Below are 18,407 nucleotides of genomic sequence, written 5' to 3' on the forward strand. Positions count from 1 at the left end.
GTCAGTGTTTAGCGACCAATCCAACTTATTATCCAGGTATACACCTAGATACTTACAACTTGCCACCATCTCGATGGAGGCCTTTAAGTCTACACTCTACATATAATGTGTAATATGATCACTGTTAAATGGTAGTGGATGCAGTTTGTCTATTAAAAGTGTGGAAAGTATTTTTCGCTCACTCACACACTGGCACACTAACAGCCAGCAATCAAACTTCTTGATTTCTACTGTTTACAGTATGCCAGAGGATGCCGGACTGACCCATTATTTGACCAATCGTGTCTCAGCATCGAATCAGCGATTGTCCAATCACAGAAGAGAGCCAGATGATCGCCCCGCCCCCAAACTGCATGTTGAAAAAGAACGTCATCTGCCTCATACATTTAGCTTTAGCCAAAATTAGCTAGTTGTTCAAATCATAGATACATCTTGCCGAAACGACTGTTTTTCCTTTTCAACCAGCAGCCAACACAGCGGATATTTATTTGGTGCTCCCTGGGGTTAACAGTGCCAAACATGTACATAAAATCCTTGTTCCGATGCAGAGACATGCTGAAAGCAGAACTGGTCGTGTGAAATGCTGGCTAGCTTAATCAAAGCTAGCTGAAGAGCAAGGGGCCGAGAAACGAAAGTGGCTAACATTAACGAGAGATAAGCCTATCACAACAAGCCTGAGCACTAAACAAACCTGCCACTGAAGCCACAAGACGAAGGACTGGTAGAGGTAGTTCATTTCCTTCAAAGTAAGTAACATCTGGCACCTGAAATAAGCAACGTTTGTAGTAAAGGGCTCTTACTAAAATTGGCTAGTCAACCGCTAACAAACACTTTGACAACTTCGCTAGCTGGTTAGCTAACAACACAAGTGGCCTGATTTTCACTTAGGGACAACTGACTCCGCAAATGTTATTATGGATTAGATGCTTAAAAGTATAGCTGTATGTATCTTGGTAGTGGTAATGATGAATATAATATTATCGGCTCCACTGGTATTGCGCCAGCTATCAGCATGCTGAGGTCCTATTTTGTTAAGTGACTGACGTTAGTTGTTGTTACCATGTATTTTTCTCGATAGATGTCAAATGTATCATTAGGTTTGTAATTGGTGGCATTATGTGGCTTAAATACTGAACCTCACCCACTTTTGTTTATGCGCAGTATTTGGTAAATAACGTCTGTTTATATTATGATAACAACATTGCACCCCCTAATGCAACTGAATACGTCGTTGTTATTATATTATGAATGTCCTGAGGTGAATTAATGTGTCTCAATAACTGTGACTGTAACAAGATCTAGCACATTGAAAATGAGTGAGATTGTTTTGAGTACCACAAATGTTGTTTTTTTATGCCAACTTAATCCCACATGGTGTAATTATGAAATTCATATTTAATTTTTTATTGTCAATCTACATAGTCAGGTCTACTGTCACTAAAAACTGAAGTTCCCTGATGTTTTGTATTCCCATTCCCATGAACCACCAGCACAGGAATTAACTTGTTTCATTGGCTTGTTGTGGGTAGTTTTATTGGGTTTTTGGTGTGTATGTGGCTGTGTGTTTGGCAGTGTGTTTGTCTGACGGTGTGTTCCAGAAATGGCAGCATCATCAGTGGCATGTTTGTGTTGGCACCTTGATGTGAAATCCTGCACTAGCTGTGCTGTTATAGCCTGTGACTATTGCAAGTCTGTTGGCCTGTCCAAAGGCATTCATCTATACACTTTGGTTGAGCCTGTTGATTTAATTGCTTCATGCGCAGATGTACACTCAGTTACAGTGTTAACTGGGAAGCTTGAAATAACTCAAAGATAAATTTATCAAGTGCCAAGAGGGGGAGATGGATGAGTGTTGTGCACATGTGTCTGAGCAGAAAAAAGACTGAGCTGCAGATGCATTTTGTGATAACACTGTTTTCTATTTTAGTATTAGCCAGCATATACTCCCTGTTGAACCAATGTCCAGAGAATAAACTCTTAAACTTTCCCACATTTCCATTGTCACATTCACATTATACTCACCATTTGCTTACCAAAGAGTTATTCATTTACATAAGGACATTTGTGAGAGGTGAAGATGAGCACAACTCTTGGCTGTAACTTTGACAGTGATGATGTCAGCTGGATAGTAGATCTTGACTGCTTTAAATCTGTTAAACATAGTAATTGTGGCCAAGGCCTAAGCATGTTCACTGAACCATCTAGAAACATTTTGTGCAACCACTTGCATGTGCTGTATCAGTGTCTCCTGCAGGAATTGAGATTGCTTTTACAACATTTAGTACATGGCAAATGATGAACCCATCCAGTTACATGTCATTCATCCCTCTGCATCTCACCACATTTCACTGTTTCTCAACGTTTGATGCCCGGGAGTTAAATTTACGGCAATCCAGGATTCTGAATAGAGAGAGCAGGTATATACAAGTACACATACTCTTCGTGTTGCCAAGAAGCCACTCACAGTCCAGTATGACACATTTTCCTCTATGGCTAATGTCTGATTGACTCCCGTCTGGTCAAGTAACAGCCCCATCTTCTTTGACGCCACTGCACTGAAGATGACTGAAGCTGTCTGTTGAAAGAGCACTTGTTACGGGAAATTGACTGCTTCTGATGCGACTTCAATGATGAGTCATCAAAGAGGGGGAGCTTAGATATCGGTTTGTTCCACCTCTTCATTTTGTAAAAGGAGACCCTTTATTGAGCGGTAAAGCTGATTTCATTTAGGTTAGAATTTTTTTCATAACAGAGAGCAGTTCCATATATCTGGACTTTTTTACTCTTTCAAATGTGAATGTGGACAGTAGAGCTGCAAAGATTAATCGATTAGCTGTCAGCGATTAAATTAAAGCCAAATATTTTGAAGATTTATTATTGGTTTGGGTATTTTTTTTTTTTTTTGAAAGAAGTCAAAATTCTTTAATCCAGCAGTCTTGTTCTTGTCTGTGCCTTGATTTTATCTATTGCTTTTTCCACTACTTACTACATTGCATTGTGAGATCATTTTAGTACACTACATTGGATATAAAAAAACATCTTATCAGACATTCAGGCAACACTACATACATGCATAGCTGATGATCTTAGCGCTGGTCTTTATAAAGGTAAAAGTTTATTTTAATACCGATCATCTATACAGTTCATCAGTTGTGTGATGCTGTAATTTGAAATGTAGATGAAGGATATTTTATCACACATTATACACTGCATGTCACCAAATAAGGGGGGGGGGGCTTTTATGTTAGTAGTAGTTCACTGCTGTGTGTAGTCTGTGTTTGACAAGCTAATCTGGCCCTGCGTATATCCCATCAGCAGCTGACTGTTAAATTGAGTTAGCTTGTTAAAGCTACCCTGGTTGTCTGAAGTCTAAGACCTGTTGGCCCGTCTGTTTGCCAGCTTTCAACTTGGACTCTTAAACAGCATCCGCCATACACTTCATCTTGCCATGTGTGACAATGGAAAGTAGTGTCAGTAAATTAAAGGTGAGGTTAGTTTCGCCACCTTTAATATGCAAAAGAGAGGATTCCTCTTAGTGAAACTTGTAAAGGATTCACAGTTACACACAGACCCTGTTTACACTTGGTTTTAAAATGCTTCTTGGACGATCGGATCACAAGTGGACAGATGAGACACGCCTTTACACCTGTGTATTTTGCGTCTCCAAGGGTGTCCAGCTGACCACTTGTGTTCGGATTTCGTATTCTTACGCCACTTCCTCTAGAAGGTGACTTGCATACCCACAGTGGCATGGCTGTGCAGATCTCTTGCCACATGCTGTAACCACCAACATCTACTGCTACTGTTGCTATGGCAACCACTCAGCTGCCACTCCAAGCTGTGTAACCATGGAGACGTCAGACTGGGTGACATCACTCCCAGGAGTTGTCTGTGCTTACGGTATATGCATTTTTGATGCAGATATTCTATCTCTGTGTGGATGATGACTTATCAGCCTCAACAAAAAAAAGGCCCATGCCTTTGTACCGTTTGTATGCTGTTGCTGCACAGGTGAAAGAGCAAATCATTTGGTTTGGTGATTGTGCACATGGCTTTGATATCTGCTCAATAATAGGTTGAATGTGTGTGTGAATGCATTTGTTGTCAAGGTAATAATTCAAGTGGTTTGGACTAGTGACGCTTCCCAGACCTTTGATGTGTGATCAGTGGCCAAGCCTGTGTGTGTGTGCTGATATGCAAAACAAAACACACCTGTTATTCATTGTATCACAGTGTGAGGATGGGAGAGTGTAAGTCACACAAACCATTTTCATTCTGATCATCCATTTTTTTTCTAAAAGTAAACAAATAGTACTAGACTTAGACTTCGCTTCACTGGCAGAGTGTAGATGATAATGTTTTGGGCTTTTGGTATTGGCATATTTAAGTCGGTATTAGTAAGTTTTAGTAAGTACTTATATTTAACATGAAGCAACCTCCAGTTTAATCTTTGAACTTTTAAAACTTTTGGGATGATTAACATACATTCAGGTCTTGGATATGTCATTCTTATCTCAACAGTGTAGGCTTGATTTGTAGGCATCACACACTAATGTCAGCATATGATATGAGTAAAGTGCTGGTGTCAATAGTGGTATCAGTTAAGATTTAGATGTATCTGTTTTTCAGATGCATGTGAGAAGGATGACTAAATAGGCTGACTTAATGCCAATTTGAAACTGGGAAGTGTATATGTTTTAAAAAATTGTAACTTTGAGCCTTCACAACATGCACATTAATAGACCGGAACTGTGAATATGCATTATTTGTAAGTAGCATTTATTGATATTTTCAGGAATTAAGGTACAAGTTAAGAGTATAATTTCAAAGGCTAAGAGGCCATTAAGTAGTGTGAAAATCAATAAGGCTGTATTAGTTCATGTTGTTCCATTATGTAACCAATTAACATGGAGGATATAGAATAATTCTCTTCTATGAAGAGCCTGATACTGCCGTTCATTTAGCTAATGCAGATGCAGTAACAGACAGATAACACATCCTCGACCACTCTGTAGAGTATGTTAATGCTCTTAGTAGCCAGCTCTGGCTGGCCAAAGAAGCTTTTAAGCTGGCTTCTCAGTCTCTTTAAGCATAAACCAAAATGGCTGTGCTATTTCTGGATATGATGAGCTATGATCACTGTTTGGTTGAATTATTCCTTTAGGGCTATTAAGTAAACAGTACACACGCATGCTTAGAAAAGCTCCAGCAGTCGGACTCTGTTATAATTTGCAGGGTTCACATTTTCAGACCCTCAGAGGTTGAATTAAGATCTGTAATCTGTTTTTGTTGGCTGAAAAGGCATAACCACTACAATTGTGTGTGGAGGCCTGATTTATCTTCACATCCTGATTCAACAACTTAAAAATGAAATCTTGGCTATATAAGTTTTTAAATGCAGTATCTTTTGTTTCTTGGTGTTTAACTAAAGACTTAGGTTGCCATTTATGTTTTAAGCTTACCAGTGTCATTATAAAAATGCAATTGATGAGCAAACTTGAAGATTAACATTTTAACTTTGTATTGTAATCCAGGTCAAAACTCAACACAGTACTCAGGCCTGCAGTGACTCCAGTGTTCAATACAAATTCTGCGTCTTTTCTTTTTTTGTCTGTTTTTTCCTCTCCTGCAGGTAGCAGTGGGTCTCTCTCGAGGGCAGAGCCATGGGTGCGTTCCTGGACAAGCCCAGGACAGAGAAGCACAACTTGCATGATGAGGGCAATGGCCTGCGCTATGGGCTTAGCTCCATGCAGGGCTGGCGGGTGGAGATGGAGGATGCTCACACAGCTGTGTTGGGACTTCCTGCTCCTGGTATGACTGACTGGTCCTTTTTTGCCGTGTATGACGGTCACGCTGGCTCAAGGGTTGCTAACTATTGCTCAAAGCACCTTCTGGAACACATAATCAGTGCTAGCTTAGGGGCTGGAGGGACCCAAGGCTCCCAGGCTGGGTCAGACAGCTCCAGCAGTGACCCTCCAGCACTGGTTCCCCCTACAGTGGAGACTGTGAAAGCCGGGATCCGGACAGGCTTCCTGAGGATTGATGAGCACATGCGCAGCTTCTCTGACCTTCGAAATGGCATGGACCGTAGTGGCTCTACAGCAGTGGGAATCCTCCTGTCACCAGATCATTTCTTCTTCATCAACTGTGGAGATTCTCGAGCCGTTCTGTACCGTAATTCACACGTGTGCTTCTCTACACTCGACCACAAGCCTTGCAACCCACGTGAGAGGGAGCGCATCCAGAATGCTGGCGGCTCAGTGATGATTCAGAGGGTTAATGGGTCACTGGCTGTATCAAGGGCCTTGGGGGACTACGATTACAAGTGCGTGGATGGAAAGGGCCCCACAGAGCAGCTGGTTAGCCCCGAACCGGAGGTGTATGAGATGGTTCGGGCCCCAGAACTGGATCAGTTCGTTATCCTGGCGTGTGATGGCATCTGGGATGTCATGTCCAATGAGGAGCTGTGCGAGTTTGTGAAATCGAGGCTTGAAGTGTCTGATGACCTGGAGAGAGTCTGCAATGAAGTGGTGGACACCTGCCTCCACAAGGTGTGTGTAAAAAAAAAAAAAAAAAAAAAAATCAAAATTGCTTTTGAGCATTGCTCTTGTTTTTGCTTTGATTGTTAATGCAAAATGTGTGCAATCTTGAAGAATGAAATTCTCCAGGAAACAATTTTGCACAAATTAATTTTAAAATTATTGTATCACCCACAAGGCCATTTAAATTCCCTGCTCCAAATATATTGCATAACCAAATGGTCCGTCAAATAGGCAAAGTGGAGAAAATAAAGTTGATACAAGCTTTTAATTTTGACATATCAAATACTCCCCTTCTGTAGGCTTGAAACACTGCTGTTTCAATCTGGCAGGGAACAGCAGATGTGGTCAGTTTGAATTCAGGTTATTACAATGGATTCAAATAGTGTTCATAAGGAAAAAGGGACATTGTATATATTAATTGATATGATTCACAGTGCAGGCCGCTTTATTACTTGTGCCTTGGAAATGATCTTCATTATTTCATTCTGAAATCTGTAATAACTCCTTCTCTCACCTGCTCTTTCTTTGCTCCTTTCCCCTACCGTCGATCTCAGGGGAGTCGGGATAATATGAGTGTTGTGTTAGTGTGTTTTCCCAACGCTCCAAAAGTGTCAGAGGAAGCTGTGAGGAAAGACGCTGAGCTCAACAAATATCTGGAGTCTCGAGTGGAAGGTGAGAATGGATGGATGGTGAAAATAACCAATGTTTACTGTTTGTGAAAACATAATGTGATTGTTAAAAGTTGAAAAATTAGTTGCACATTTTCAGAATATTTTGTTCTGGAGTGTACGAATGCTTTGTATGGCTCTAAGTGAATAAAAGGGCGTTTCATTTGAAAAGGTTCTTGAGTGTTGTGGTAAATGGTGAAAAATTACTGTTTTTATAACTGTTATAGCTGTAGGTTTCTCATTCTTATTTACAATTTGAATAATTTAATAATTTTAGGACCAATAACATAAATTAATATGTTTATAAAAGTGTCTTTGGAAAAAAACAAGTCTTAATCTTAGTTCCTTCAGAGGTTTTTCTCAAAGATACACAGTCCTTCTCCAACTGAGACATCATATCTGTATGTGTGTTTCCTCCACTGACTGACCCTGCCACTCTCTATTGTCTAACCTCCAGCCAAGTTATCTCCGGCTCACAGCCGAGAAATGACACCGTCATGACCTCCTTTTCCATTTCAGCAAGCATCTTGCCTCTTTATTCCCTGTTTGCTCCTCTCCTCCCTTTTCCTCCCTAAACGCATCTTTCTCTGCCCTCCCTTGCTCAAACATTCCCTGTCTTTTTTTGGATAGATTCCCTGCTCCCCTCCTGTCTTTCTTTCTCATTTCATCCCTTTTTTTCTCAGGATGCATGAGTCCCTCTAACCAACACAGTGCAGCTTTTTTTTTTTAAATTGGTTTCGTGAGCTCTCTTCCATGGCTACTGTTAGTTTGTGTGAAACCAGGTCTGGTTAGCTGTTGTGAAAAATAATTTACACTTGTCTTGTACTACTAACCAGTTTTGAGTTAAAAAAAAAAAGGGTCTAGTATTTGGAAGATACTGTAGCCTATAAAATCCATTGTAATACGATGCAGTACAGGTGTTGGTTAATGTGTATAAAACAACAAGTTTATGTTTGCTGAATCTGTTTGATAGGCACTCCAGAGTTGGTTACAATATAACATTTCAGGCTAAAGTACAGTTGTGCAAAAGCTTGTTTGGGTGTTTGGCTTCTAGTACTGTCTAATACTGGAAGATAGAAAGAAATAATAGAAAGAGAGAAGAACAGAAAGGGAGAGGAATGCTCTGGCTGAACATTGACCTGGCCTCACGCCACTCTTAACTCAGTTGCAGGCCTCTTTCTGTCACCATCGCTCCCCTTTCTCTTGCACACACAATCAATTCCACAAATTAACTTATATGTTTTCCATCTTCACTCCTTTTCTCCACATTTGTCACATTTTTGGTCCCTCTCCTGTTCTTCTCTCCCTCTCCTGTCTCACCCCAGCTGTTCTAGGCTATCAGAAGCTCTGTTAATACTGACTTGTGTAACAATGTCTCTGGTGTTGTTTTTAGAGATGCTGTCTCGGCCAGGGGAGGAGGGGTTTCCGGACTTGGTAGCAGTGATGAGGAACCTGTCCACTGACATCGGCATGCCCCTGCTGCCGCCGGGGGGAGGCCTCGCCAGCAAGTAAGGACCACTGGCTTTATAGGGATACTCAACGTTATTTTTAAATCGACATATCATGAAAAACTCACTTTTTTAGTGCTTGTGCAAACAAACTGTCAAATAAGACAACATAGTCATTTTTTGTGTGGGCTACCTGGATCAGAAAACATGGGATTCAGATTTTGCTTCCCATCCTATGTGTTTCTGACAGATATATTCAGACAGAAAGATTAAGACTTTTATTTTATTAAAAAAAAAAAAAAATCTGATCATGATCATCAACATTCTAGCTATTACAAAAACCCCAAATTATGTAAGTTAGTAAGTATGAACCTGAAAATGGCCTAATATGTCAGCAGAGTTGTACAATATTCTGCATTTAAACATCTGGAATATAAATATTGAACTACATGTAAAACAAAAATCCCCATTATGTTATATATGTGTATGTTCAGCCCAACTTTTGATTTTTGTCATTGCAACCACCTACCTAGGAAATCAAAATACTTTTCCAGTTTTGCAGTCGCTACAACTCTAGCAAGATTTTTTTGTACTACTACATCTTACAATATCTTGTTTTTCCACATACACCCTGCTATGCTGCTGCTTTAATGGATTGTTTGACTGTAATAGCTCAAGACGCCTAATCACATTTTTTTGTCTGTGTTCTTCCTGCAGACGCAGTGTTATTGAAGCAGTATACAACCGCCTGAACCCATACAGGGAGGAAGATGGGGTCAGTATCAGTTTATGTGATCAATATGATCTTTATCCTTCTTTGACCATTTACACAACACAAATCTTATACTAAAGTCTTGAGTCTACGTGAGTATTTAGAACACAATCTGAGTTTTGGTGGTTCTACAAAAGCTCAATATGTTGATTCACCCTGTCTGGTGGACCAAGCTGGTCATATGTGTGTATTGTAGTCTTTTTTTTTTAACCCTTAAAACCATAGCAGATGAAGTATTATAATTGACTTCAGAGGTGGCTTTGAGCCCAGCACATCCTCCCATTATGATAAACATCGTTTTTTTCCTGTGCATGATGCACACCCTCCTGTCAGCCCTCATAATGAGTTATGCATGCATGACAACACAGCTTTGTCAAAAGTCTTTCTAGTGGAACTGAGAACTTTTGCACTTTTACCAAATCCAGTGACTGCTGCTGAAAGCATTCTCTTCCAAGTTATTTTCTCTAAGTGGGGCACTGTCTGTGCGCTCCCTGTTTTCCCTGTCCTTACACAAATCAAGCTCAAAGGACTCTTAAACTAACACGTTCTGAATCTGTCTGTACTTAGTACTTATTAGATGGCAAAATAAATTCCAGTACAATTTGAATCACACCTGACACTGATACCAGAACAGTGTTCCCTTTTGTGAGGTACTGCCTTTATGTGTTATTAAAATATTGGAAACACATGTTGCAGACTTGGGATAAACACACACAGAAGATAAAGCAGTAGTCAAAACTAAATGTATAAAAAAAAGTACCAACACAATGCACAAATGTAGTGCGACACAGATTGCAAAATTGCATAATCCACTGGAAACGTATGTTACAAGTCTCAAACACTGTCATTGTGTGAAAAGTGTCTCCCAAAGGTTTGCAACTTGTTACCTCATTGAAGACAGTGGCTGCAGTCAGATTTGCTGACTTCAATTCAAACAAACAATGTCCAAACATACTTTTCAAACCTGCAGTAATATCCTCTTCTTTGCTGTCTGTGTCTGTGACCCAAATACCTGACTTCTGTTTGTTTGTTTTGTTAGTTGTTTAACTTTGTTGCATGCAACTATGTTTGTTTTGAACAGCAAACAATAAAGTATACCTATAAAAAAGTTTAGGGGAATAAAGGCCTGTCACAATAATTGCAATATTAACTTATCAGGTTCAGCAAAAGTTAAATGGTCATATCCATATATGGTATTATATTACCCGTTATTTTTACAGAGCATGTTTGTTTCAATGTCATAAGAACATTTTAGCCAACATGATACCAGAATAAATAGCATTTATATATATATATATATATATATATATATATATATATATATATATATATATATAAAATATAATATATATAATAAACTATTCAAAGCTAATCCCTATTTGCTTTTTGTCACAGCTAAAAGCTCAGGCTATTGATTGTATTGCTCTTTGAAAGGGTGCACTTGCATTGTTATGCTATTATCATTATATCATTGATCATTGGAATAAAATGGTCTTAAAATGACAATATTATTGTTTATCACAAATATTTCCAGGAATAATATTGTCTGACAAAATGTGGTTATTGTGACAGGCCTAGCTGTGGCTAATATTTGAGAATTCATGCCACTAGAGAGTTTGTATGAAATGCTGTTATACTCAAGAAAATTGTAATCAAGGCTGTAGTCTTTCCCATGTGTGAAAATACAATCCTGTGTTCTGTCGAGATCTAAACTTGCCAGCAAGTTTAACAGAAACATGCCGTTTCTGAAATAATGGCTTGAAAACTGGGAGTCAATGACACCTGTATGGTCCTGTCACTTTCTGTTGTTGCAGTGGATGGGTGCTTGTTTCATGTGAGTGTATCTGTATCAGATGTGTCTGTAAGGGAATGACGCACTGAAATGCTTTAATATGAAGCTCTGTCCACGTTAATTGCGTGTCATGCTTGGTGTGTTGTTGTATGTCTATTTATGTGTCGCTAGTGATGGACGAACGTCCTGAGGCGGAGTCTCACTCAAAGAAGTTGTTATCTGTGTGTCTGTTTTATGTGTGTGAGGTCTCTTGTTTGGCAGCTCCTGTTGGGGGTGAGGTGGTGTTCGCCTTGTTGTGTTGTCTTGGTTTGTCTATATAAGGGTATAGAGTTACTCTTTGCCTTATACACACACGCACACAAGCATAAAACATTAAAACATGTTTTATTTTGCTTAAAGCCTGTATGTGTAGAGTTTTTATGTAAATGTAACCACATTTTTGTTTTATCAGTCCTGATGGAAATCACTGCATCTAATTTATAAATTCTATACAAAGTGGCATTAAAAATATTTTAATTGTAATCACGATAGCAACAGTGTTTAAGGAATGCTGTGCCACTAATAATAATACATTCAATTTTTATAGTGCTTTTAAAGGTATTCAAAGTTGCTTAACATAACAGGAATTAGATACACACAAACACAAAATGCAGAAGAAAACAGGACTAACTCAGAGATGAGAGATTTGAGTTCAGGTCTTGTAAGCTATTTTGAAAAGGTGGGTTTTGAGTTTTTGACTAAGGTTTGTAGTTTTTTATTCTCTAAGTTAAATAATTTATGTAACCCCTGAATTGTATATAAAAAGCAATATTATTGGTTAATGGAGGGCAGAGACAGAATTCCCTTTGACAAATAATAGATAATAGATATTGTTGCATTTTTAAATAGAAAGCCAACAGTGATCAATATTGGCCGATACTGCTTCCAGCGATCTGTGATTGGCTCCCCTGGTGGTTGTTCTATACAAGTAAACATAAATAAAAGCAGAATGGTTAAACTTTTTATACATAAAATATACAGTGATTGTACATTTTTTAATTACATGTGTCAAAAAGGATTATCAAATGATCACATTCTGTTTAATGTTAGTTTCAACTTTTTTTGAATTGGAATTGTAGAAAATACTTACTGATAGCATCTTTAACTTATAAAAACCCTCAAAGATTTCTATTAAAATGAACTTGTCCATAAGACTAGAAATACTGGAGTTGTTAAACTCTTCTAAAATATAGTTAAGAAAACACTCAACACATTGCTAAGATAAGGGATGTATAGATTTGTCTAACTGTGTGTTCACCCTCTGATTAACGCAGCCCTCCTGTTTCATTTGGTAAGTGATCACATATATAACTGTCACCCCCCCCCCCCTTTCTTCCAACCACTCATCTACACACATACATACCCACACTCCCAAACATTCTTACAGGCATGTAAGTGGTGACCTGCTACGCATATTCCCCTGTCGCTCCTTCATCAGTCTCTACTTCCTGCTCTGATCTACTCTCTGGCATGCGGAGCTCCGTGTAGACTTTAAGGCGTGTGTGCGTATGGACGCGAGTGTCCAGGCTTTATGAGGATGAATGGTCGTTGTCTTTTGGTCCTGTCCGTCCCCCCTCTCACGTCACACGCACACGCCTTACACGCATGCATCGCTGTCTCACTCAGTCTCTCCACAACTGCACGCAACTGTGTAACAGTCTTCGTTTCTGTGTCACTCCCTGCAAAAAGACGAAAGGCCTTGGAATTGTTGTGTTGGCGTATTGTTGCAGAAAGAACCTACACACTGAGATTGAAAGTGTGCCCTGGCTTACACTGCTTTTTAACTGCTTTTCAACTTTATTGTGTTGTTTTTTTTTTATTTGATTGTAGGAAAAACCTGGCCTTGAAGTTCAGGTTGGGAAACGAAATCATTGAATGTGACTATAATGATTGTGTTTTCTACATGTAATGACACTGTTCCCTCTTTATCACCCCGCTCCCCCTACTTTTGTCTTGTTTTCCAACTTTTCTCTTATTCCTCCTTCCCTCTTCCCTCCTCTTCCTCCAATATCCTACTCTCCTCTTTCCCTTTTCTCCTTCTTTGTGTGACTTTCCTCTGATAGAGCGGAGCGGAGTTGGAGTACCACTGGTAGCTGTCCAGCACAACTGCCCGATCCAAAAAAAAGAAGAAGAAGAAAAAAAAACAGGACCACTTTTCCACACAAGATCACATCCATAGTCACCTTTTAATTTCCTCTGGGATATTTTTATTTTTTTAATTTGTATTACCCACACTGAGAGATCAATAGAAGCAGTAATCCTGGTTTTAGAAGCAAACAACTCACCCAATGTGGAGGACTGCAGAACAGATTTAGTTTTTTTTTTTTGTAGAACAAAACGGGGAAAATAAAAACGGCTGCATTGATAACTGAGAACAGAACTACAGTATATACTTTAGAGAGGCAAACAAGCACAGTTTTTCTTGCCCCTCGTTTTCTTGCTTTCCTTGTGGTGGTTGTTTTTGTTGTGGATTGATGGAGACACAGGAGCAGCCCTGCTTCAAACGCTTTGGGGCTCATGGTGCCTTTCTCAGGACTGAGAGAGAAGGGAGGCCTCAACATTCAGTCAGTCAGCCAGCCAGCCAGCAATCACCAAACCAGTCCCTCATGGATGTTTGTAGGACACTGACAAGATACTGAAGAGACTACATTGGTTTGTTGGCTGTGTTCTTGATGTTGTTGCATTGTTTGTTTTGAAGTGTGAACTTTGATTGCACCTGACTGGCAGCCAATCGCCCACCAAACCTGCAACTCCCACTCACCTCAAACTATGTTGTCCAGTTCAGGCAAGCTTGGGGTTCTGGGTATTACTGGTACTCAAATGGGGGCCCCAACACTTCACCTGCCCGTGCACCAGGCTCACTGGAGGCAGCCTCACAGAACTTGTGGATTTAAAACTCCCAAAGTCCTCGCTATCCAAAGACTTTCTGGGTCAAAGCCTGAAATCCATCACCTGAGGCTACACGAGGGGAGCACTCATGGGAGAACTGGCAACTAATTTCAGTTTGGCTCCTCCATGCTGCATACAAACTAACACAGGGCATGGACTGGTGTCTGGCTGCAAATAGGAATTACATGGAGAAGGTTTAAACACAAGTGTGATGACTCTTCTTGCACGCCCCTGCTCACTTTCTCTCCTCCTGTCTCTTAAAGGATATCAAATAGTTAATTTCTCGCTCTTCCCCTCTGTCTCTCTCTTTTTTCGCTTTCTCTGTCCCTTCATACGACAAGAGACCCAGCTGTCATTTGCATTGGCAGACATTGCCAGAATCATAAGCTTATGAGCCTGCTGTTTAAGAGATAGAAAGATATAAATTATATATTAAATTCATATATATATATATATAAATATATATATAGATATATATTTTAATTTGTTTGTTTCATCTTAATTCCCAGCCATGGTATTTGTTGTGGCCTAATGTGCGTGTGGTCTACGTGTGTGCATATGTGCACATGTTTTGTGTGTAGACATTACAAAAAAAAAGTCAAAGTTGCACACAGTGTTCCCACACAGCAGCGTTCCAAAGACAGGGTTTGGGGATAAAGGAATTCCAGCCTCACCTTCTTCTTCTTCCCCCTTATTCCTTAACACACACAATCCTGCGTGTGCTACAACTTGCCTTTTCTATCTCTCAAATATCCTGTGTAAAAACAAAACAAATAATGCCATTTTTTGTTTTGATTGAAAAATTCCATCATTTACCTTTTTTGTTTTTCCATTTCTTTAAAAAAATGTTTTTGCTATATATGGCTTTTCAGAGTACTGTGGCTGTGGTCCTTTTACAGATGGATAAGAAATCGACAATGGGAGCATGGAATATACCTTGTACAGCAAATTGGGAGAGAAAAGTAGGTTTTTGGTGTTTCACTGTATGAAGTAAAGGATGGACACTGTAGGGACAGACAAGAATAGGCCCTACACCCAAAGCGGTGTTCACACTGTCACTGAAATTGCTGTCCTTCATTTTTCCACAGTTACCTTCATAGACTTTGCCTTAAAGGCACAGGACGGTTGCTGGGGAAGCCCTGGTTTGACTCTTTGGATCAACCAGCAGTCCATTTCATTTCTGTCAACCCAAGCACTAATAAGTGATTGAAACTTCTGAATCGAAGCCTCTTCCTTTTTTTTTTTCCTTCCAAATTTGTGCAAAGACAAAGTGGTTACACATACTTTGCATGTGTATTTTTTTCTGTAGATGCATTTTTAATAGGGTATAAGTAATATACAAAACTGTAATATACACATTTTTCAGTCATTCAATGGCAAATTCATTGTGCTTACTGGAGTGGTAGTATTGAAAGAGAATAGGCCTAACAAAGTTTGCAGGCTGATTAATGTTCTTGTGGTACACTTGCTCTTGGTGCCATATGAGAAATAGGTACTTGAATGTGTAGTTCTTTTGCAGTTGCGTTGTTTTAATGGGATGATTGGTTTTTCTTTGTTTGTGGTGGCGGGAGCGGGAGGGGGCGGGATCTCTACAGTTGTGCATGTTTTGTGATTGAGGGGAAGAGTGTATTTTGTGTGTGAGATGTACTGGGGCGGGTTGGGATAATGTGGTCATGTTCAGTGTGGTGAAGCACAATGTTAAAGAGGAAAGATTGTGATGAAAGAAGAACTAAGAGAAAAATAGAACACATGACGGGATCTTATTAGCCTGGAAACCTGGAATTTGCATGGGCCCTCTCCTATTCAGACTGATTTCTATCCGGCTGATCACAACCATTTATCTCATGGGGGCAGTATTTATACGACAAGGGCAACTCCTGAAACTCAATTTAATCTGTCAAATTGGGTGCTATGTCACACATTGTGTTGCTCTGATTTTAAATAGGTTTATTCAGAGGCTTTTTGGTTTGTTTTTTGCCGTTGCCCCTTAAAAGTCAAATTTAACTGAGACATTGCAGACTAATTAATATAATATAATCTAATAATATATTAAGACTGAGTTGATCAACCTTTTTTTTTTTTTTAACTGCAAAACAATTAAAGGGGTAGCTAACATTTTTTGAAGTGTGAGATACTTATCCATAATCATTGTTATACCTACAGTAACTGATCAAGGCAGCGGTAGACCAGCAACCCCTGTGTTCAGCGAGGTAGATTTTTTGTCAATGAAGTGTGGTGACTTTAAAGAGAGCATTAATAATGTCTTCAGTTCTTCATAGGAAAGGGCTGTCTTACAGCAAGGTAAAGCTGTGAAAATATCCTAAATAGCATACATTTAAACATTGGATCACATTTTTAGTTTTGCTGCTATATCCGTCCGCAGCAGTACTCCTGCCACCATCCACCTCAGGTCATATATTCACTGTGGATAAGTACCTTATAAAACCCCTCTTTTAATTTTCTGTTTTTCACTGCATCTGCTTTAAATTTTTTCCTGAACTTGAGTCATTCCCATTTCATAACTTCCTGACTTTTAAACATGGTATTAGGCTTCACCACACTGAACATTGTCCTCAGTTTAGGTTTATGTTTAAGCTATATCAGACACTGGGCTAGGAGAGGAATTAAGTGAGGGAAGGAAGGAGAAACATTTATTTTTCTGAATGTAATTTTTTTTCATTATTTACACTGATTCCACTGCATGGACTGAATACAAGCAGCACCGCAGCATCACAGTCTCTCCTCATCAGTCATTTAATGGCAAAACGACCTCTCTTAGCTCCTTGATTATTATTCTGGTTTGTAGAAAATCATGTCAAGACTTGCGTGGGAAACTTCTCACTTTTAGAGGAGACTTTGGTAGCCGGGTGATGCCTGAATAATTTGACCCTGATTTGTTGCTTTGATTTCAGGGTTAGGATGAACAAAAAAAACCTTAAAAAAATAAGTAATCTGTTCTAGGCTGGTGGGGGCAATTTGGAAAGTGCTACAAAACAAACAACAAAAGGCAGATATGACATTCCTCATGTGGGCATTTTAGGATGGAAATGAACCCTTTGCCACCTCCTGTCGTCTCTGGTCACTATTTACAAACTGTTTGAACAGACAGATGTATGATGGCAAGTATAAATTCCACACTTGTTTTTATTTATTCCAGTACTTTTTAGCTCTCTTATAGAAATGCTGTATTTTGAAGACGGAATTAGGTAATAAGCCGGTGTGCATTTGAGAGTAAAGTGTGACCCACTCGCCTTCATCTTTGCCCTTTTGAGAGGACTACAGGATGGCAGGTTTATGAGACACCCAGGGTATTCACCATCCCTTCTTCCTGTACTAATTTCCCAGTATGCTATTGTAATGTTACAGATCATACAGTGAACATAAACTTCAATAAAAGATGGATTTAAGTTAAACCTTTAAAACTGCTATCTGTTTTTTTTCCTCCCCTTTCAACTTGAAATGTCAGCTTTGTGTCATTTTGTAAGCTTTCACTATTCAGTTGAACACAATAGAAAGTTTGTGCATTTGTTTTGGTGTATCCAGAGACAGTCTGTGCACTGTGTGGTGCACATTGTTCTCTGCCAGGAAACACAAAAAGGCTTTGTAGACAAGAAAAAGTTACCATGAAGTTCAGAGAAGAAAGTCTTTTGGCACAGCCTGGGGCTTTACATTTTAACATAACTTAACATAACCTTGTATGGGGCCAAATGGATGCAACAATTCAGATTTGCAGCATTTATATTTGAATATTTAGCTCTGATAACTCTACATGTTATAAATAAACTTAACAGGCATTCCTCTTTTACAACATACACTTTAGACATTTTCCACAGAGTGGAGACAGTAATGACACAATATTCTCTGGTTTAGCACTGATTAGACTGATGTATAGTATTGTTGCAGATATAGTAGATACACAGCAAATGTCCCAAGTGGTGGAAAGCAATGTTTACTCTAGTACTGTTTTTAAGCTGGAGTACTTGAGGAAGGTGTATACTTAATATTATACAATAATTATGACTGCTGTTGTTTGTTGATTCAGAATTGAATAAGCTTGATAAATATTTTAGCTCACTTTTATACTTTAGTATATTTTGGTCATACAAATCTGTGATTTTGCTTGTGTACCATTTTTACTTTTTGATTATTTTCACAAGTAAGTTAAGGGGGATAGACCTACTTTTCCCACCACATATTCCAGCCAACACTGCAACAAGAAATGCTAATCTCCACTCTTTCCCAGCCAGCTCTCCAGTT

At 39.2% G+C, this 18,407-nt stretch overlaps 1 protein-coding gene across 3 annotated transcripts; it reads left to right on the plus strand.

Annotated features, from left to right (window-relative positions):
- Positions 1–366: 366 nt before the first annotated feature.
- Positions 367–17,572, plus strand: ppm1ba (protein phosphatase, Mg2+/Mn2+ dependent, 1Ba). Of its 3 annotated transcripts, XM_059359015.1 has the most exons (7): positions 367–746; positions 5,633–6,551; positions 7,097–7,214; positions 8,604–8,718; positions 9,376–9,433; positions 12,536–12,552; positions 13,325–17,572. In XM_059359015.1, coding segments are annotated over exons 2-7 (1,197 nt in total). In that variant the 5' UTR covers positions 367–746; positions 5,633–5,663; the 3' UTR covers positions 13,326–17,572. The 3 variants fall into 3 exon arrangements, with proteins under 3 accessions (XP_059214998.1, XP_059214997.1, XP_059214996.1); XM_059359014.1 differs by having other exon boundaries at positions 12,536–17,572; XM_059359013.1 differs by lacking the exon at positions 12,536–12,552.
- Positions 17,573–18,407: the final 835 nt, after the last annotated feature.

The sequence above is a fragment of the Centropristis striata genome, chromosome 20 (genome assembly GCF_030273125.1).
Source record: "Centropristis striata isolate RG_2023a ecotype Rhode Island chromosome 20, C.striata_1.0, whole genome shotgun sequence".
Classification (NCBI taxonomy): domain Eukaryota; kingdom Metazoa; phylum Chordata; class Actinopteri; order Perciformes; family Serranidae; genus Centropristis; species Centropristis striata.